The sequence below is a fragment of the Propithecus coquereli genome, unplaced genomic scaffold, assembly GCF_000956105.1.
Source record: "Propithecus coquereli isolate 6110/MARCELLA unplaced genomic scaffold, Pcoq_1.0 Scaffold10, whole genome shotgun sequence".
In the NCBI taxonomy this organism is placed as follows: Eukaryota; Metazoa; Chordata; class Mammalia; order Primates; family Indriidae; genus Propithecus; species Propithecus coquereli.
Window position 1 is genome coordinate 18739521 of NW_012133858.1, and position 23169 is coordinate 18762689.

General features: G+C 35.7%; 1 protein-coding gene across 1 annotated transcript in view; it reads right to left on the reverse strand.

The window, feature by feature from the left end:
- Positions 1-23169, reverse strand: part of VPS8 (vacuolar protein sorting 8 homolog (S. cerevisiae)) — a 213907-nt gene that overhangs the window by 64333 nt on the left and 126405 nt on the right. The window contains 6 exon segments of the mRNA XM_012640004.1: positions 1089-1171; positions 1564-1645; positions 9395-9498; positions 12803-12845; positions 16431-16520; positions 22470-22617. Coding sequence (XP_012495458.1) covers positions 1089-1171; positions 1564-1645; positions 9395-9498; positions 12803-12845; positions 16431-16520; positions 22470-22617 — 550 coding nt within the window.

Consider the following 23169-nt stretch of genomic DNA (forward strand, 5'->3'; position numbering starts at 1 on the left):
CAATGCGCACCACCTGAAGGATGGACATATTTGAAACACGGACTTGGGGCAGGGGGACCAAGGGCAATATACGTAACCTAAACATCTGTACCCCCATAATATGCTGAAATAAAAGAAAAAAAAATTTTAATAAACATGCTTTTTGCCAAGGGAAAGATAGATTTTTGTTATAATTTACATATCATAATGTGTGGTTAAATCTCAACAAAAAGCAAAACATATACACTGAGAGAGAGCCCACTTTTGGCTTTAGGATTTCATTTCTTCTAATTTACTTTCTGCCTTATGAAGATATTATTTTATATATGATTAAAAACCTTATGATTAATGTGTTTTAAGATGGGTATGAGAAGTAGTCTATAGCAAAGAATTATTCAACACGACAGTTGCTAAGATCAAACAAGAAAATATGTGTAAAAATATATTCTAAAGGATGGTGTACTACTATGTGATGACAGAGACTACTGGATGCACTAGTCTTTATCAGTAAAGGCCCAGGGGCTTAATACAAAATGAGAAGTAGAGCTTGGAGAGTCTTAAAAGAGATAGGGACATTCATGACTGAATAAAAATCACTTGAAAATTATAAAGACCACTGGCATCATATTGCTGGGTTTTTTTTTGTTTGTTTGTTTGTCTGTGTTTTGGTGTGTCTCTATACTGCATGAAATGAGGGAAGACGAAATGGATTGTAAGTATAACTTCTGCTGTTTCCCCAAGAATGCTCACCGATTTTTCTAAAAACATATCTTAGGTTATCTTTTTTTAAGAAGCATAATCAGCTGGAAATAAATGATAATTCTCTCCCAGGTGGCACACTCATAGGACACTTGTGTATCTGAATCCCAAGGTAACAGTGAACATCAGAAGGGTGCACACCCCAACTGAAGGTCACAAGCTTATGTCAGGCAAACTCATACCAATAGGCTGACTAAAAAGATTCAAGGATGAGGGCCATAAGTCAGATATATATAGCTAATGCCAAAAATTAGGTGCATTATGCTTGAGATCCATTTAAACATTAGCCCAATTTGCTGTTATTTATACATAATCAATCAACATTTAATTTTTTTTCCCTTTTAACTCACCTGTAAGATTCTTTGCAAGATTGATGGAAGGGCAATAAATGCTGCCATGCTGTTTAGAACTTGCATGGTCAAAGATTTCAGGGCTGTTATAACAAAATGTTAACATTAAGGTTAGTTTAAAATGAGAGTTCCCAGCTTTTCTTGTAAGTCAGGGGAAAATAGTGGATTTATATAGCTTCTAAGAAATGTAGCCAACCAAGAACAATTTGATATTTTAAAGTTAAGTTGCGGAGACTACTGCTATTCAAGACAAATTATAAGTTGCCAAGATTACTATTATTCATGATAAATTAAATAAATGGCATCATGGAGAGACTTAAACCCAAAAGACTGAGATCAACACTACAATATGGTTTCGTTAAGGAAAATAATAAGAATATGATACCGGGAAAAGATATCATAATTATAGTTTTTTCAGATAAAAATGAGATTGATGATACAGTTGACTCAGTTACTTCGGTTCCGATGAACTTACCTTCAGAGTGTAGATGAGGGACAGCTGAACTGGACAGCTTCTGAGGGCCCATCATTGCCTCCAATAATGGAAACCAGAGTGCCTATGATGTCAGAGGAAATCAAAGAAAAACAAAAGTGATACGTTATTTTCAAGAATAACTAACATTGGCATAGTGTTTTAAAGGTTAAAATGTACTTCTCACATACATTTGTTAGTGGAAATTAGAAAAAGGAAAAAGGAAGCATTTGACAGGGAAGGGAAAAGACAATAAAAAGCAGAGATCATAGCTAGAACAGGTATCTTTATCATGCAGCCTTGGGAAATATAAGAAAGCCGAAGTTAAATAAGTCTAAGCCTTGAAACTGCAATCTTATGTGTCTCAGGAAAGGGTAGGTTTAAAGAAGCCAGAGATGAGTTTCCTCCTAGCTTCTTATCTACTCTCGTATAAATGTATCACTGACAAAGTCTAAAATAAGCCTATGAACCACAGAAAGAAATAAACCCATAGTTACCGGCCCCACTCCCAGTTTTCTTCAGCTATCTCAACCAAGATAAATGAGTAAAGGCTATCCAAAGTTTTTTCAGATCAAGCACTATTTTATATTTCCTAAGTCATCACAGGCCAGGAAATGGAAGTTAATGCTATCTTAATTAATGTTATCAACCATGTCAAGAGATAAACAAAGAGATCTATCATTTATTTATTCCTATTATGTTAGTCATTGTATTAAAGGCTTTACATATTTTTTTAAAAAATCAATCTCATAATAACTGTACACTGTAGGTAGTATCTTCACTTGAGATAAGAAATTGAGGTTAATCAAGCTAATGCATGTTAACATTTCAGACATGTTTTCTTGTTGGATAATGATTTACAAATGCCCTAACCCCATACCTTGAGAGAAACCTATTGCTGCAAACATCCAGAAGAGAAGGAAAAAAGTGAGTATTGACAGAGTAGGCCAAGAGCAGCTATTTACAGAAGAGGACACGTTCCATATCCCACCACCTGACACTGCAGAACCGGACTGGCAATGAAGATAGGGGACTAGATTGGCCCTGCAAGAAATAATGAGGGATTCCTATATCTATAAAAGCAAAAGAATGATATCTACCAACATGAAAACATATGAAAGTACAAAACTCATTGTTTGGACAGATATACAAATGAGAAAGAGAAAGGAGTCAGACATTACCACTACAGAAAACCATCAAACTGCAATGACAAACTATAAGAGAGAAAGAAAGGAATAAAAGATACACAAAACAACCAGAAATGATTAACAAAATGACAGGAGTAAGTCCTCACCTATCAATAATAACTTTGAATGTAAACAGATTAAATAACCCACTTAAAAGATACAGACTGGTTCAATGGATAAAAAAAACATGACCCACTACAAGAAACTCACTTCACCTGTATAGACACACATAGACTGAAAGTAAATGGGTAGAGAAAGATATTCCACGCAAACAGAAACCAAAAGTGAGTATGAGTACCTACACTTGTATCAGATAAAAAAGACTTTAAGTCAAAAAATGTACAAAGAGACAACGGTCATTATATAATGACAAAGGGATCGATTCAGCAAGAGGATATAACAATTCTAAATATATGTGGACTTCACACCAGAGTAGCCAAATACATAAAGCAAATATGATTAGATCTAAAGGGAGAGATAGACTCCAATATAATACTAGTTGGGACTTCAACACCCTACTCTCAGCATCGGACAGATCATCTAGACACAAAATCAACAAAGAAACACCAGATTTAAGTTGCACTTTAGACTAAATGGACCTAAAAGATATTTGCAGAATATTTCATCCAACAGCTGTAAAACAGACATTCTTCCCATCAGGGTATAGTACACTCTCCAGGATAAACCATGTATTAGGCCAAAAAACAAGTTTCAACAAATTTACAAAAATTGAAATCATATGAAGTATCTTCTCAGATCACAATGGAATACAACTAGAAATCAATAACAAAGTGTAACTTTGGAAACTGTGTAAATACATGGAAATTAAACAACATATTCCTGAATGACCATTGGGTCAGTAAAGAAATTAAAAAGGAAGTTTAAAGTTTCTTCAAACAAATGAAAATGAAAACACAACATAGAACTATGGGACACAACAAGAGCAGTGCTAAGAAGGAATTTTATAGCAATCAACACCTACATCGAAAAAGTAGAAACATTTCAAATAAACAACCTAATGATACACGCCTCAAGGAACTAACAAAGCAAGAATAAACTAAATCCAAAATTAGTAAAAGGAAAGAAACAACAAAAACTAGAGCAGAACAAAACAAAATAGAGACTAAAAAAAAAAAAAAAAAAAAAAGAACAAAAAAAACAAAAATTGGTTTGTTGAAAAGATAAACAAACTTGAGGACAGACATGGTGGCTCACAGCTGTAATTCCAAGCACTTTGGAGGACCAGGGCGGGAGGACTGCTTCAGGCCAGGATTTTGAGACCAGCCTGGGAAACATAGTGAGACCCCATCTCTATAAAAAATTAAAAAATTAGCCAGGCGTGGTGGTGTATGCCTGTAGCACTAGCTACTAGGGAGGCTGAGGTGGGAGAATTGTGTGAGCCTAGGAGTTCAGGGTTACAGTAAGCTATGATCGGGCTACTGCACTCTAGCCTGGGCAACAGAGTGAGACCCTGTTTCTATAAAAAAACAAAACAAAATGGACAAACTACTAGTTAGATTACCCAAGGAAAAAAAAGGGAGAAGATGCAAATAAATAAAATCAGAAATGTAAAAGGAGACAGCTGATACAACAGAAATATAAAGGATCATTAGGGACTATCATGAACAACTAAACGCTAAAAAATTTGAATACCTAGAGGAAATGAAAAATTATTGGACACAGACAACCTACCAAATGAACTAGGAAAAAACAGAAAACCTGAATAGACAAAAAAAGAGCAATGAGATTGAATTGAAAAAGTTTCCTGAAAAAGAAAAGCCCAGGACCAGATGGCTTTACTGCTGAATTCTACTAAACTTTTAAGGAAGAGCTAAAATCAATTCTTTTCAAACTATTCCAAAAAAATTAAAGAGAATGGAATTCCTCCTAACTTATTTTACAAAGCCAGCATTACCGCCATGCCAAAACCAGATAAGGACAAAACCAAAAAGAAAACTACAGGCCAATATCCCTGATGAACATACATGCGAAAATCCTCAACAATATACTAGCAAACCAAATCCAAAAACACATCAAAAAGATATAATTGACCCTTGAACAATGTGGGTTTCAACTGCATGGGTCCACTTTTACATGGATTTTCTTCTGTCTCTGCTATCCCTGAGACAGCAAGACCAACCCCTCCTTCTTCCTCCTCTTCTTTGGCCTACTCAATGTGATGACGATGAGGATGAATATTTTTATGATGATCCACTTCCACTTAATAAATAATAAATATACTTTCTCTTCATTATGGTTTGTTTTCTTAATAACATTTTCTCTAGCTTACTTTAGTATAATACAGTATATATTATAATATATATAATATATAAAATATGTGTTAATTGACTTTCTGTTCTCAGAAAGGCTTTCGGTCAACAATAGGATATTACTGAAGTTTTTGGGAAGTCAAGAGTTACATGCAAATTTTTGACTGCATGGAGGGTTAGTACCCCTAACTCTCACATTGTTCAAGGGTCAATTGTAATACACCATGATAAAGTGGGATTTATCCTAGGGATGCAAGGATGGTTCAACATATGCAAATTAATAAAGGTGGTACACCACATCAACAGAATGAAGAACAAATGCTATATGATCACCTCAACAGACATGGAAAAAACATTTGATAAAATTCAAAATCCCTTAATGATAAAAACTCTCAATAAACTAGGCATAGAAGGAACATACCATAACATAATAAAGGCCATATATGACAAATCCACAGCCAACATCAGACTGAATGGGTAAAGCTTTTCCTCTAAAAACTGAAATAGGACAAGGATGTCCACTTTACCACACTTTTTTCAATTAAAAGACCTAGTCAGAGCAATCAGGCAAGAGAAAGAAATAAAAGGCATTCAGATTGAAAAGAGGAAGTCAAATTGTCCATCTTTGCAAATGACATGATTTTATACACAGAAAATCCTAAAGAATCCACTAAAAAACTCTTAGAACTGATAAACAAATTCAGTAAAGTTGCAGGATACAAAATCAACATAAAAAAATCACTAGCCTTTCTCAGGACTAGCTGAGAAAGAAATCAAGAAAGCAATCTCATTTATAATAGCTACAAAAAAAATTAAAATACCTAGGAATAAATTTAACCAAAGAGGTGAAAGACCTCTACAGTGAAAACCACACAACACTGAGGAAAAAAATTAAAGAGGACACAAACAAATGGAAAGACATTTCACGCTCATAGATTGGAAGAACTAATATTGTCAAAATAACCATATTACCCAAAGCAATCTACTGATTCAAGGCAATACTTACCAAAATACCAACAACATTTTCCATAGAAATAGAAAAAACAATCCTAAAACCCACATGGAACCACAAATGACCCCAAGTAGCCAAAGTGATGCTAAGCAAAAAGAACAAAGCTGGAGGTACCACACTACTGAGCTTCAAAATACATCACAAGGACACAGTAACCAAAACAGTGTGTTATTGTTAGGAAAACAGGCACATAGGCCAATGAAACAGAATAGAGAACTCAGAAATAAATCCACATATTTACAGCCAACTGATTTTTGACAAAGACACCAAAAACTTATGGAACAGACAGCCTCTTCAATAAATACTCCTGGGAAAACTGGATATCCATATGCAAAAGAATGAAACTAGACCTGTCTCTCTCACAATATACAAAACTCAACTCAAAATGGATTAAAGACTTAAAAACATAAAACGCAAAGCTATGAAACTACTGGAAAAAAACACAGGGGAAATACTTTAGGACATTGGTGTAGGCAAGATCTATGGCTAAGACTTTAAAAACACGGACAACAAAAACAGACAAATGGGACTATGTTAAGCTAAAAACAATCAAGAGTGAAGAGACAATGTGTAGAACAGAAGAAAATATTTACAAGTGATTCATCCAACAAGGACTAATATCCAGAATACACAAGGAATGCAAACGACTCAACAGCAAAAAACCCCCAAATAATCCCATTAAAAAGTGGGCAAAGATATGAATAGGCATTTCTTAAATGAATACATACAAATGGCCAACAGCTATATGAAAAAATGCTCAGCATCACTAATCATCAGGGAAATGCAAATCAAATCCTCAATAAGATATGATCTCATACTTGTTAGAATGGCTATTATCGAAAAGATGGCGTGTTCTTGAGTATGTGGAGAAAAGGGAGCCCTTGTGCTATCCATTCCTTGTTGATAGGAATGTAAATTAGTACAGCTATTATGGAAAACAGTACGGGGGTTCCTCAAGAAACTAAAAATAGGCCGGGCGCGGTGGCTCACGCCTGTAATCCTAGCACTCTGGGAGGCCGAGGCGGGTGGATTGTTTGAGCTCAGAAGTTCGAGACCAGCCTGAGCAAGAGCAAGACCCCGTCTCTACTAAAAATAGAAAGAAATTAATTGGACAACTAAAAATATATAGAAAAAATTAGCCGGGTATGGTGGCGCATGCCTGTAGTCCCAGCTACTCGGGAGACTGAGGCAGGAGGATCGCTTGAGCCCAGGATTTGAGGTTGCTGTGAGCTAGGCTGAGGCCATGGCACTCACTCTAGCCAGGGCAACAGAGCGAGACTCTGTCTCAAAAAAAAAAAAAAAGAAACTAAAAATAGAACTACCAAATGATCCAGCAACCCTGCTACTGGGTATTTATCCACAGGAAAGAAAATCAGTATAAACCTGCGTCCCCATGTTTACTGCAGCACTACTCGCAATACCCAAGATATGGAATCAATCTAAGTGTTCATCGACAGGTGAATGGATAAAGAAAATGTGGTATACATACACAACCGAATACTATGCAGTCATAGAAAAGGATGAAATCCTGTCATTTGCAGCAACATGGATAAAACTGGAGATCATTATGTTAAATGAAATAAGCCAGGCACAGAAAGACAAATATTGCATCTTTGCATTTTATAACATGTGATAGACAATTAGCGCACGTTCTCACTCACATGTGAGAGCTAAAAACAGTTGATGTTATGGAGGTAGACAGGAGAATGATGATTAACAGAGGCTGGAAAGGGTTGGGGTGGAGTGATGAAGAAAGGTTGGGTACAAACATACGATTAGAAGTAATAACTTCTAATGTTTCATAGCACAGTAGAGTGACTACAGTTAACAACAATTTATTGTATATTTCAAAATAGCTAGCAGAGAAGAGTTGAAATGTTCCCAACAGAAAGAAATGATAAATGTTTGAGGTGACAGGTATCCTAAATACTCTGACTTCATCATTGCCCATTGTATGGATATATAGAAATATCACATGTACCCTATAAGTATGTACATATTTATTATCAATTTTAAAAACCCAACAACAAAAGGAATTCCTCAGTTTTACATAAGCTTCCTACAGGAGAGTGAGTACTGTATTTTTTAAAAATAAGTATTATTTGATCCAATTTTTCTAAAACCAAGGCAGACAAAAAATATCTAGAATGATATTCACCAAATGATAATAACAGTTATTTTGGGGTGATAGAATGAACATATTGTAATTTTTTAAAAAGATTCTCCTGTCTAACTTTCTGTATTATATGATTTTTAAAAATGATGAGTATGTATCATTTTAGAAAATTTTTTAATAAAGAAAAAGTCATATCCACATGTAAATGAGTTTGTTTTACAAAATTTATATTCTAAAGAGTTTTCATAATTTATGACCTTGAAAATTGCTTGATAAAAATTTAAAGGGGAAATTTACCCATCTCATAAGAACAGAAAATATACCAACATTTATTATTTTCATTGTAACATGTATAGCTAAATATATATATATATATAAAATTAACCCTGTTCCCCATTTCAAATACCCAGACAGTGAAAGTAGCCAGGCAACGTCAAGTCAGTGGCCCAAGCCCAGGAAGGGCAGGCAAAGAGGCGTTAATCTACATCATGATATACCTTAACTTTCTGAAACAACTACAGAATTTAACTGTCAAATCACATCTCTCCCCCTTAGTTTCTGCTTCACTGCTGTAACTCCCACCTGTACCGGGCGCCCAACTATACCTCCTTCAGTTTTGAATTCTTCCTTTGTGCAGTCTGGGATCTGTTCTAGCAGTTGTTCAACCTTGGCTGCACATTAGAATTAGGTATAGAGCTTTAAAACATGCTCATGACCAGGTCCCCGCCCCAGACCAGAGACTGTAATTGATCTGGGTGCAGCCTGAGCACTGTGATTTTTCAAAGCTCCCCAGGTGACTCTCATGTTCAACCAAGGCTGAGAACTACTATATCATAGCCTTCTTTGACCTTTTTCCAGCTTTCTCTGTATCCCTTGAGAGCTTTCCTCCAGTTGTTCATGCTCATTTTCACCCATAGGGAATAGGAGAGATGATAAATGATGACATTTCCATGGTACCATTACATGGAATACCCAAAATCTTAGTCCAAAGAGAACAGAGAGATCTAGTATTCACATGCCTTATGTTTTGCAGCATAGCCAAATCTAAGATACAAAGCCTTTGGTGAGAACAAAGAGGCCACACACTCCTCACAATAACTTCAGCAGTCTTATACTCCTGGGAACACTAAAAAGTGATTAAAATCCAGTTGAATTAAACTCAGGTGGCTGAGAGGGCAGTGGAAATGGAATTAATTCCTAGTTGAAGACAAGAACAGGCTTTTAAATGCCTAAATAGTCATTCTCCTACCTCTCGTTGCTGCTGGTTCAGATTATGTGAATTTCTCTGGCAAAGAGCAATTGTCTCTACCATAGTATCTTCAACATCCTTCAGTGAGGGATCCTCTTTGGTATCTAGATTCAGAAAAAGCATAAACATCACTTAAGGATATATTAATAATAATCTCAGAGTTTCTGTGAAAAATTAAGCTCCTTTTTAAATTTGCATCATCTTAGTTTTCTATTATATAACCATCCATAAAACCTGATGCCAAAGTTTAGTAGATTAAAAAACAAATCATTCTATGCAATAGGACTTTCCCATATAAATGTTTGACATTCATAGTACATATAAAGCACATCATACTTAGCATTTCAATATACTTTAGCTATGAAAAAATCCCAAATCATCAGTCTGTGGATTGGTTAGTAGAGAGATTATCCTTCCCCTTTCTTGCTCTACTATCTCTTCCTCTGCCTAGTTCTTAAATGTCGGTATTCCCTCAAGATACTACCTGAGGCCCTTTTCTCTTTTCATTTTTTTAATGATTCCAGACATTTTTGGGGTTTCGACTCTCATGTCTTTATTAATAACCCACAAATATACACCTTCAACCTTTATTCTGTTCAGAACCTGCAGTTTGAATTTTCTAATGACCCTAGCGCATTTATCTCCACGTGGATGTCCTTCAAGTACCTTGAACTTTACTTGTGCAAAACCAACTTATTTTTCTAATTTCAAATTTGCTCCTCTGCCCACATTTCCAAACTAAGTTAATGGAGCCATCATCTTTAAGTCAACCAGTTTATAAATCATCTTCGATGTTTCTCTCTCTTTCACCCCACACATTCAAATAAACTGCACATTTTAGTAGATTCTACTTCTGTACTCACTTCTACCCTGGCGGAGCTCTTAATCATCTCATCTGTGCTACTGCAACAGACTCTTAATTGAACTTTTGACCTCCAGATCACTCCCTACCACAAAAACCATTAAAAATTCCTAATTCTTAAAAATAGAATGCAAGGAAGCCTCTGACACTAAAAAAAACAGTAAAGATTCAGGCTCTTCCCACCCTCTGCGCTCTGGTATCGCCAGATTATTTCTTACTCCCTGAGGTCACTAGCCAGGCACTCGCAAGCTCTCCTCAGCCTGGAAGGTCCTTTCCCTGCTTTTGTCCATCAAACCCTTTTCATCCTTCCAGTCTTTCTTCATAGGTCAAGTCTTCCACAACACTCTCTTTGATTCATGGGTTACAAATAGTTCCCTAAGTTTCCACACTCCTTTTCCATTCTCACTGTACTTTTCATAACATTCCATTCCACTTGTATTAGAAATTTTTATTACATATCCGTCTCCTTCATGAGACTGTAGTTTTTTTTGTTTTGTTTTTTGGCGGGGTGGGGGGCAGACCTATTTTAGTAGTCTGTGTATAGCCCATAGGAACTAAACACAATGTCTTACTATTAGCAAATCCTCCAAAAATTCTTAAGCACACTGTCAAAACTGAATCTGAAAGCAGATGGCAGACATGACACTATTACTGGAACATTTATCTTCGATGGAATTCAAAACAGTGGCATCTCTAGACACACCACCTATGAATCGTTGTACTGATTTTGGGGAAATACTCTGCTTAATTTTCCATCAGTCTTTCATATATTTATTGTCTGCAAAACTTGTTCTCATAACACTGAATTTAAAAAGAAAAATGACATATAACACAACAAACCTAACATAACCAAACTGATTGAACACATACTGATGGTATAAAAATAATAATTGTCTATCTGGACTATCACTATAGAAAAGTCAATCAAGTGTTTACTGAGGTTCTAAGAAGATTTAGTGTAATACCAGATGATGAAGATACCACACAGACCCTATTATCTAGGACATAACCATCAAAAAATACAGATAATTAATCTACAGAGAATTAGGGTAAAGGCATATTAGGGAAATGTATGGACGAAGAGGTCCAAGAAATGTGTTGTGTGTGTTAAAGATGTAGGATAATCTAAAAATAAAAATCACCTGTGAAGTAATTCCCTGATCTTTTGGGAGAGCTATTTTGAAAATGTCAGGGAATATGAAAATAAACCACGTGATTAAAAAATGAGTGAAGGACTTGAATAAACGTTTCCCCAAAGAAGATAAACAAATGGCCAAAAAACACATGAAAAGATGCTCAACATCACTCATCATTAGAGAAATGCAAATCAAATCCACAATTATAATAGATACCATCTCATACCTATTAGGATTGCTACTATCAAAAAAACTAGAAAATAAGTGTTGGCAAGGGTGTGGAGAAATTGGAACCCTTGTGCACTACTGGTAGAAATGTAAAATGATGCAGCCACTACAGAAAACAGTATGGTAGTTCTTCAAAAAATTAAAAATAGAATTATGACTTGATCCAGCAATCCCACTTCTGGCTATATTCCCAAAAGAACTGAAAGCTGGGTCTGGAAGAGATATATTGTACACCCAGGTTCGTAGCAGCATTATTTATAATAGCCAAATGGTAGAAGCAACCCAAGCCACCACCAAAAGATGAATGAACAAAATGTGGTATATACATACCATGGAGTATTATTCAGCCTTAAAAAGGAAGGAAATTCTGACAGATGCCAGAACATTTATGAAGCTTACACTAAGTGAAATAGGCCAGTCACAAAAGGACAAACACTGTACGACCGCACTCATATGAGGTACTTAGAGTAATCAAATTCAGAAAAAGAATGGTGGAAAGTAGAATGGTAGTAGCCAGGGGCTGAGGGGGAAGGGGAATGGGTGAGTTGTTGCTTAATGGGTACAGATTTTCATTTTGGGGAGATAGAAAAATTTGGAGGTGGTTGTTGGTGATGGTTGCACAAAAATATAAATGTACTTAATGCCACTGAACTGTAAAAAATAGTCAAAATGGCACATTTTATGTTATATATATTTTACCACAATTTTTAAAAATAAATAATGTCAAGGAATATGATGGAAATTTTGTATCTGTCTGTGACAAAGCCACTTGAGATTCTAAAGTGTCAAGTTTTAGGGCTTTGGGTTAAAATTCAGTATAGAAACATTGGCTGATTTGCTGTTTGGCACGTTAAAATAATTTTTAGGATGTTAGTTATGAACCTTATTGAAACATAACCAAACCATAAGTACAAAAATAGAACCAAAAAGATAATCGATGAATGGTATCTAATTTTCTGTATATTTTACTCCATTGACAATTAGCGTCACAAAGCCACAATGGTTTATATGATTTTCTGTTATGAACTCTTGAAAACTAACTAGAATTTGGATCCATGTTGAAGTAGATAAACAGTAATTATGGAGATATGCCAATGTATTAATAAATACAGCTTATTAAATAACATTTTAAAACATGGGGTTCATGGAGGAAAAAATTATCAACTACACTCAAGAACTTACTTTCACCTTGATGTATTATATCTTGAAGTTTGCTCTGTAGTCGCTAAGGAGATAAAAAGAATATAGGAGTTAAAAGGAAAACTATATATTTCTACCCACCAAATATATACATATATTTTTTTTGTAGAGACAGGTTCTTGCTATGTTGCCAAGGCTAGTCTTGAACTCCTGGCCTCAAGCAATCTTCCTGACTTAGCCTCCCAAACTGTTGGGATTACAGGTATGAGCCACCACACTGGGCCCCACCGAATTATTTGAATTAACATATTTTAAAGGTAAAACCCCTAAAACACACAAGGTTATTAAGATTGGTCCCTTACTGTCATTCAGAAGTGTACCCTTATGTATGTAGAAAGTATAACTAGCTATATGGGAAGGGACCCAAAAGACCAAATACCACTTATTTTGCCCCACTTCTGCTTCTGTTATACCACCGCACAATCATCATTGACAATCTTTAGGCATAGTAATGAGGATTAGGATTTAGGGGAACCTGTCGCCTTCCAGATCCTTAAATGCAGCCTTTTGACTGAATCCAAATTTCAAAGGCTGCATTAAGGATCTAGAAGGCCACATGTGGCTTTAAGGCCGCAGGTTCCCCACCCCTGAATAGTGTGAATAAGGAAATAAAACTTTACAGAGTTGTGAGAAAAGAGGGTGGGTTAGGTAGGTGGGAATAAAATGAGCATGATAAGTCTATCACCATAGTGTAGGGTACAGGCTTGGGTGTTATGTCTCCTAAATATGCAGTTGTAGTGTCTACTGTTTTACTAAATTCTAGATCCTTAGACACCCTTATCTGATATTCCAATTCCTTCTTAATATACATTGAAGCTGACCCTAATATATACCTTCTACCCAAAATTTGTTTCTTTTCTTGGGGTTCCTTGTAGGCTAAACACCACAGAATTTTAAATCACAGATTTTTAGCTAATAAGCTATAAATAAGCTTATAAGCCAAAATCATCAACTACTCACTCACCTCATACCATATGTAAATGATCGATAACTTCTCTAATCTACTCCCCTCCTCTCTTTACCACCCCTGCCACACCCAGTCTAAGCCCTCATTGACTCACAATTGTACCATTGCAATGGTCTCCCAAGTTTCTCTGCTTTCAGTTTTTCCTCTCCCTTCTCTACATCCTGCCCTCATCCTCCCAGTCACCAGAGCAGTCTTTATGAAACAAACAACATCAAATCAGCTCTTTGCTTAAAAACCTTTCTCGATCCCATGTGACAAAAGGGTAAGTCCCAATTCTTTAACGTGTCCTACAAAATGTGTCCAAATCTGCTTGTAGCCTATTTCTAGCCTGACCTGCCAATATATTGTACAGCTGAGCCCTGATAAAGCTGCTGGTGCGCCTCAGTAGTCCGTACTTCTTTATAGTCCCAAGCCTGTGGAATGACTGCCTCACTTCCTAGGCGGCTCTCCTGTTTCTCCTTATCTCATCTAGTCTAGCAATACTTTTACTTGTTCTTTATAACTAGGTCTATGGTATCTTCAACAAATAAATTGCAAGGAAAAAAGAGATGTAGGGGTAATTTACAGATTAAAAGAGATTAAGAGCCTACATGAAGCCTCTAGTGATTATTCTTCCTGCCCTATTTTAGAATCACATGGCTAGAAAGAAACTAGAACCAAAATAGAACATTTTTTTATATAAATAGGATATCCCTAATCTGTCCCTAGCAAGATGGCAATATTAAAAAAAAAAACCCTGATATACCATTTCATACTCATTAGGATGACTACTATCAAAAACAAAAACAAAAACAAAATACCCAGAAAATAAGTGTTGGCAAGATTGTGGAGAAATTAGAACCCTTGCATATTACTGCTGGGAATGTAAAATGGCACAGCTGCTATGGAAAATAATATGGCAGTTCCTCAAAAAATTAAAAATAGAATTACTCTTTGATCCAGCAATTCTACTTCTGGGTACATACCCAAAAGAAATAAAAGCAGAGACTCAAAAAGATATTTGTACAACCATGTTCATGGCAGCATTATCCACAATGGGGTGGAAGCAACCCAGCTGTCCATCGAAGGGTGAATGGGCAAATAAGATGGGATGTATACATATAATGGAATATAATTCAGCATTAAAAAAGAAAAAAATTCTAAGATGTACTACAACATGGACGAACCTTGAAGACATGCTAAGTAAAATAAGGCAGACACAAAAAGAAAATACTGTTTGGTTCCACTTATATAAGGCACATGCAGTAGCTATTAATAAATTCATAGAATCAGAAAGCAGAATGGTATAGAGCTGGAGCCCATTCTACTAAGTATCACACGAATGGAAAAACAAACATGACATGTACTCATCATCAAATTGGTATTAACTGATCAACACTTATGGGCATATAAAGTAGTAACATTCACTGGGTGTTGGGCAGGTGGGAGGCGGGAGGAGGGGATGGGCATATTCACACCTAATGGGTGGGGTGCACACCATCTGGAGGATGGACACGCTTGAAGCTCTGATTCAGGTGGGGCAAAGGCAATATATGTAACCTAAACATTTATACCCCCCATAATATGCTGAAATAAAAAAAAGAAATAAAGAAAGCAGAATGGTGCTTTCCAGAGATTGGGGGTGGGTCACAGAATGGGGAGTAATTGTTTAATGGGTACAGAGTTTCAGAATGGGAGGTTGAAAATGTTCTGGAGATGGATGGTAGTGAAGATTACGCAACAATGTGACTATAGCTAATGTCACTGCACTATATACTTAAAAATGGTTAATATGGTAATCTTTATGCTGTTTATTTTACAATAATTTTTTTAGATGGCAAAAAGTTTTTTAAAAAAATTTATTGAACAGAAAGTATTGGTGAGAATGCAGAGCAAGCAAAACTCTTACACATTATTGGTGGAGTGTAAAATGGTACCACCACTTTGGAAAGAGGTCTGACAATTTCTTATAAAACTATCCTACGACACAGCAATTCCATTCTTTGATATTTACTCAAGGGAAATGAAAACATTTGTGTGCAAAAAGACCTGTACAAGAGTGATCATAGCAGCTTTATTCATAATAGCCAAAAACTAGAAGCAGCCAAAAGTCCATCAACAGGAGAGTGGATAAACAATCCACTGTACATTCACACAATTAACTACTACTCAGCAATAAAAGAAAAAACTACTGATAAGTGCAATAACAGAGATAAATCTCAAAAACATTATGCTAAGTGAAAGAAGAATTACATAAAAGAATACCTATTGGATGGTGGAAAAATCATAAGAGTGGCTTTCTCTGGGAGGGTGGGGGGATGGGAGCAGGGGCTGACTGAGAAAGAGCAGGAGGGAACTTTCTGAGTGAAGGTAATGATCTCTACCTTGTTAGGGACTTGGGTGACACAGATGTATACATTTGTTAAAAACGCATCAAATGGTACACTGAAAACATGTGTTTTTTACTGTATGTAAATTTTATATTAAAAAAAGTAGCACAAAGAAATATTGAACTCTAGTCAGTGATAAGCATGATAAAAATATTCAGAGGTAAAATGTATTACTGTCTGCAACTAACTTTGAAACATAAAAAATTAAGATGGATTGATGAATGGCTAGAGGGACAGAGAGAAATAAGACAAAGAAAATGTAATAAAATGTTACCTCTAACATTATTAAAAAGGCACCATGAATATCTCCTTTCTTTTCTAATAGATAAGCAGTGACTTCAGGAAGTTGATACTTCTGAGTAATCTAGGAGAAAAAAAGAGAAGATAAACATTTTTGTTCACAAATCTTGTTTATGGGTGGGACAATTCCACTGGGGATGAAAAATCACATGATAATAAATAATGAATTCCTACCTTAGTAGTATGCTACGTTATAGTATAATACATAAATACTTGACTTTTTAGTCTTATACTGGCTTATATGGTATTTCTAATTGGACCAAATTCATTCATTTTTTTCACTTATTTATTTTAAAAAATTGTTACACACATGAATGAGGTATATCCACTGGAGGAAAGTTAACACATACACATGAATAGTAATAATGAACTAGAAACTTATGTGTAATTATATACAAATATTTAGAACAAAATGAGAATGAAAACACTACATATCAACTTGTGGGATCTTAATAAAAAATAACAGACTAAAAATTTGTAATTAGTAAAAAAGAAATACCAGTTAAACTAAGAAGATAAAAGAAAGGAAAAAAGCACAGAAAATGACAGAAAGCAAACAATAGAGAGGTTTAACAAACTCCAACATAGCTTTTTTGAAAAGATTAATATAGTACAAAAAAACTTTCTTAGAAGAAAAGAGAGGCACAAATAGCACATTAACAGTTTAATAGATCAAAGGAGAAGAACATGTGAAAACAGCAATAAATGCAGGAAAAACATTTGGTAAAATGAAGCCATTCATGACAAAAACAAAACAAAACAAAACATTCTTATCCAAACTGAGGCTAGAATTTCTTAACTTAATAAAAGTTATCTATCAAAAGCCTATAATAAATGCCATATTTAATGTAAAATATTAGATACGCTTTCTTTTAAATCAGGAGCAAGGTTAGAAGGCACACTATCACTGCTTCTATTTAACTGTATCCTAGAGCTCCTAGCCATCTGTTAAAAGAAAGACAAAACTATAAGATTGGAATGAAAGAAATCCCTGCCATTATTATCAGAAAACATTATTGTCATAAAAAATCTTGAAACTGGCCAGGTGGAGTGGATCCCATCACTTTGAGAGGTGGAGGCAGGAAGATCATTTGAGGTTGGGGGATCAAGACCAGACTGGGCAATATAGCAGGACTCTATCTCTACAAAAAATTAAATAATTAGCCAGGCATGGTGGTGCGTGCCTCTAGTCCCAGCTACTTGGGAGGCTGAGGCACAAGGATTGTTTGAACCCAGGAGTTTGAGGCTGCAGTGAGCTACGATCATGCCACTGCACTCCAGTCTGGGTAACAGAGTGATACTCTCTTAAAAAAAAAATCTAGAGGCCGGGCGCGGTGGCTCACGCCTGTAATCCTAGCTCTCTGGGAGGCTGAGGCAGGTGGATTGTTTGAGCTCAGGAGTTCGAAACCAGCCTGAGCAAGAGCGAGACCCCGTCTCTACTAAAAATAGAAAAAAATTAATCGGACAACTAAAAATATATAGAAAAAATTACCCGGGCATGGTGGCGCATGCCTGTAGTCCCAGCTACTTGGGAGGCTGAGGCAGAAGGATTGCTTGAGCCCAGGATTTGAGGTTGCTGTGAGCTAGGACGCCACGGCACTCTAGCCCGGGCAACACAGTGAGACTCTGTCTCAAAAAAAAAAAAAAAAAAATCTCGAAACTATTTGAACTAAAAAATAATTCAGCCTGATTGCTAGATACAAAACAATGTACAAAAATCACTAATATTCTAATACAGCAGCAGCTATCAATAAAATATAGGCTATCTCAAAAAATCTCCTTGTACAATGTTAACAAAACTATATGGTATCTGTGAACAAATTTAATATGTGCAGAAGCCATATATACCAAAAGCATAAAAGGTATTTTAAAAAGGCAATCATACTCCTGAATGAGAAGAATCAATACCACAGAGATGTCAATTGTCCCTGAAGTGGTCTATAAATTCAATGCATTTTTAAATCAAAATTCCAGAGGGTTTGACTCTTTTACAGGAATTTGACAATGTGATCTCTGAATTGATATGGAATAATAAGAGGCCAAAAGTAGATAAACCATTTCAAAGAAAAAGAATAAGGAGGGAGAATTCTTTTTCCAAATAATAAGCCTACTGAAAGCTATATTAATTAAAATGTGTGGTACAAATATACAGAAACACAACCAAAGGAACAGAACAGAACCCACAAACAGATCCATGTACATTTGGGAGTCTGGTATACAGCAGTATGGCATTAAAAATCAGTGAGAAAAGAATAATAAAATGCCACACGGACCATTAGCCATTATGTGGAAAAAGGGATATAAATCCCTCTCTTGATCAGCCTACAGAAATAACTTCCAGAAGGATTAAAAGCCTAAATGTAAGAAGCTAAACTATAAAACTTATACAAAAGAATATCCTTTATGTTATCAGAATAGGAAAGGAAATAAGGTGTGCGCACGCACGCGCTCACACACACACACAAACTTCAGCCTTGAAGAAAAAGATTAATAAAATATTAGTGTGTGTGTGCACACACGTGCACACACACACATTTTCGTTTGGAAACAGGAGTAAATAAGGGAAGAGGATCAAGGCAATCAGAGTGCTAAAGCTACTTGAATTGCTATTTAGCCCATTACGTTTTATGGGACAACAGGACCACCTAATCATCAGTGTCTGTAAACAAGAGCTTTATCTTTTCCTTTCAATATTTTTACTATGTTCCTTTTGCTAGGCTTATTCAGTTGGCTAGAATTTCTATAAAGCTTGATTAATAACAATTTCTATAAAGCTGACTTTAATAGAATAAATGGGGAAGCAGTTTATCACAGTAATTCAGAGCTTGTATTATGGAATCAGACTATCCAAGTTCAATCGCAGGCGCTACCACTTACTAGACATCACCTTATGCAAGTTAACTTCATGTGTGAGTCTCCATTTTGCTTTTCATTATCACTTTGGCTAAATGAATTACCATTATTTTACAGTGACCTGTGATCCTATTTTGATCAACTATTTTAAACCTTTGACATATTTGATAGGCTTCCCAAAATCAAATTTCAAATTTTAAAATTAAGTCTTTTTAACTTGAAACTAACTAACTTTGGGATGTTCCAGAGGTCCCTGAAACATCCAAAAGAGAGACAATAAACCAGTTTATTTGATATGTTAAATTATATGGGAAACACTGTCAAATAGAAATGATGTTTAAGCTGGGCGTGGTGGTTCATGCCTCTAATCTCAGCACTTTGGAAGGCCAAGGTGGAAGAATCACTTGAGACCAGGAGTTCAAGACCAGCCTGGGCAACACAGTGAGACCCTGTCACTACAAAAAATTTAAAAAATTAGCCAGATGTGATGGTACATGCCTGTAGTCTCAAATACTTGCAAGGCTGAGGCAGGAAGACCACTTGAGCCCAGGAATTCAAAGCTACAGTGAGCTGTGTTCATGTCACTGCACTCCAGCCCAGGTAATTGAGTGAGACTCTGTCTAAAAAAAGCAAAAGAAAAAAAAAGAAATGATGTTTCATCTTCTTTGGGTTATATTTATAAGGATATATTATTAATATGTGTTCTAAAATTATATGAGATTCAGATATGTCTTGGTGTATGTTATCAGTCATATTTTCGGTTATTATGTTAAATTGTTATAGGCCACATAAAATAACCAAATTTCCTTGACAACTGGGTCTTTAACCATGGCCATTTTAAATCTTGTCCACAGTTATTTGATTTTGATGTTTTTTTCCCCTGAAAGCTCTTTGCAAACTCTAAAGTGTTGCATCTTTAAGGAGGTTCATGAAAAAGACTGCAACAATTACTCTCGAGTACAGGTTCCTGACAATTTTGAGACTATATCACTAGAATGGGCAAAAATTTCTAAAAGCAAGTGGACTCACAAAATTGCTCTGACCCAACATCAAGCAAAACAAGAGTTAATTACATGGGGTTGAAATGAGTTTTTAATGACTTTTTTGTCTGAAACATTGCTGATCCTTTTTACTTTTGAGTTTCCAGAGTTAAAAAAAAACAAAACAAAACTCTTTTTGTGTGTATGTATGGGTAATCAAAGTTTCACAGTAATTTGGTAAAGTACACTTTTGTGAGCAAAACTGAAACATTTACCCTTCTATCTACCTGATCCTTCCAAAATTTGGAAACTATTTGTGAGTATTCTCATTCTATGGCAATATAGTTATTTGTGTAAGTTCAGTGAGAATTTGTTTTCTTTGTAGCAGGACAGTTGGAAACACAGGTTATATTACCAAGGCTTTGACTGGGATGTCATATTTTCAGATATAACCAGACCAGTTTAAGGAACTAAGCTTAACTTTAAGAAGCCAATAAAGCCCTTGGAAAAACTGGCCTGGTACTTTGTCTACATGGTACCCTTACAAGGTTCCTAGCCTTGGAGTAAGTAAAGAATGTTCCTTTTTGACAGGCCCAGGAATCTCAGAACATTTTGAGAATCTCAAGAAAAGAATTCACCCAGGTACTACAGGTAAAATCTGATAGTGAGTCCATGGCTTGGCTTTCTAATCCGGAGAAGCTTTTAACAGTGTAATCTGCGATTCCTTATAAATCCTAGCTGAGCAGATTTTAAAAAGAGTCTATTTGGTCAATCATTATTCTTGCAGTACTTATGTAAATAATCAGGCCGAATATAATGAGACTACCCAGATTTTGCATATAAATTGGATTTACTGTGATTATCTTTGGTAAAAATGGGGAAACCGGAGAGAGAAAAAAAATTATGATTGAGAAAAAAAAACTATAGTGTACTTGTTATTAGATTCTAGCTCATTATTTTTGAAATTTTATAATTTATCTGCAATGTAGACTAAAGCCTAAATTTTTAGTTTCCTCCAATATCTGACTGTAACTCTCCAAACTAATAATTTCAAATTTTTCTCCCATTTTTCTGACTTGGAATTACTGAAATTAAATTGTGCTTTTCCTGAAGCCCTGTAAACTAACACTGGACAACTTGATATAAACTTTGGAAAAATCACCACCACAACTTATTTATGGACAGAAAATTCACAGCAACACCTGATTCAAACTGCAATCCAGGACAATCTGTCAGATTGTCATTGCTACTGCCTACTTCCACCCAACTGCAGATACTTCAAACACAAACCTAGAAACCCCGGCTAGCTGCCCTCCAGATTCAGAGACAAGCTTATAGACTATTCCAAACATTAACCTTTGTTATTTTGGTGTGAACTTCAAAGGAAATCCACTCCTGAAATGAAATGCAACTATTTAACTGAACTGACTTATTTTTACAACTAAGAGACTGATTCGAGAAGATACGGGACAATGTACCCAACTTTGTTTCTTTCTACTTGTTCTAATCTGTGTTTCTCTCGCTCTTTGCCAATCTCTTATCTTAAAACCTCTAATTCAAATCTCTCCAAAGCTACCAAATTGGCTTTTAATACGTGAAACTTTCTAAAAGTAAAGTTTCAGAGGGACCAAAGGAAACCAAAATATTTCCCCCCCAATATTGAGTATTGTTAAGTTAAAGATACTGAAAATGCAGGGGACACTCTGCCTCATCCTCTGTTTGCCTGACGGCAGGACATGAATCCTCGCTTACCACTTGTTCATTGGCTCAGAGAAGGCACCGGCAGGCACCAGAGAAATCTGAGAACAGATTTTACTATCTTCCCACATTTTCTCACCTTTCACAAGACTGGAGCTGCTCTTGCCTCTGTTTTGTCACTATGGGATTTATGGCTCTTTGTTAAAATAATATTTAAGCAAGGCCCCTAAGCCACTGCCTTGAGAGAGAGACTTTTGAACTGAGGTCTCTCCCATGTGATAGGTACAGCACACATCAGTAAACTTCCGCTGTTTTTTTCCTGTTAATCTGACTTTTGTTTTCAGGAGAGTGTCTCAGCTAAGAATTTATGAGGGTTAAAAATGAAATTGTATTTTCTCCCCTTCACTTTGCTCATCTGTCAAATGAGAAATGTTAAGGAAAAGTTTACTCTTGTCTTGTCTACACTGTTGGTCTTATCTTACCTGAATAGTTTCTTCTAGGCGGTAGCACTCAAGGACTTGCAGCGTGTCTATAACTTGGTTTGGGTTGAACTGACACGACAGCTCAATGAACTGCTCTGTAATACAGGGAGAAATTTGCAGCGATTCTTGATTTACATGAATACCTTCCCTAAAAATATAAAAGGTAAGAGAATACTAAATTGTAGCATTATTTAATCACATCTATAATTAAAGGCTATAGGTAAAAAGTATATTATGTTAAAACCAGACTACCTTCTAGTCAGACAAAAATGTGAATTGAAAGTCCCAGTGTTACTTAGGTTTTTTGGGCAAACTATATATTACATCACAGGCATTCTAAGAAGCAATATTTCTCAGGTTACATTGAAAAATTAGGGAAATAACATTTAGTTGAGACTCTTCTAACTCATACCAAATGTTATACTTTGCTCTAAAAGAAACAAGAAACCCCACCCAATTCAGTCTAAACAATCTGATTCATAAGTAACCATATATAATAAACCACCTTCTAGTCTCAATAACTGTCTCTTCTATACATCCCTCATAGAATCAATCACATCACACTGCAATTACCTCTTTAATTATCTGTCTTCTCTAAAAGACTACAAACTTTGTGAAGGTAGGCACCATGCATCTTCTCACTAGTGAATTTTTGAAGCCAACCAGTGTCTTGCATGTAGTAAGGGCTAATTTTTTGGTT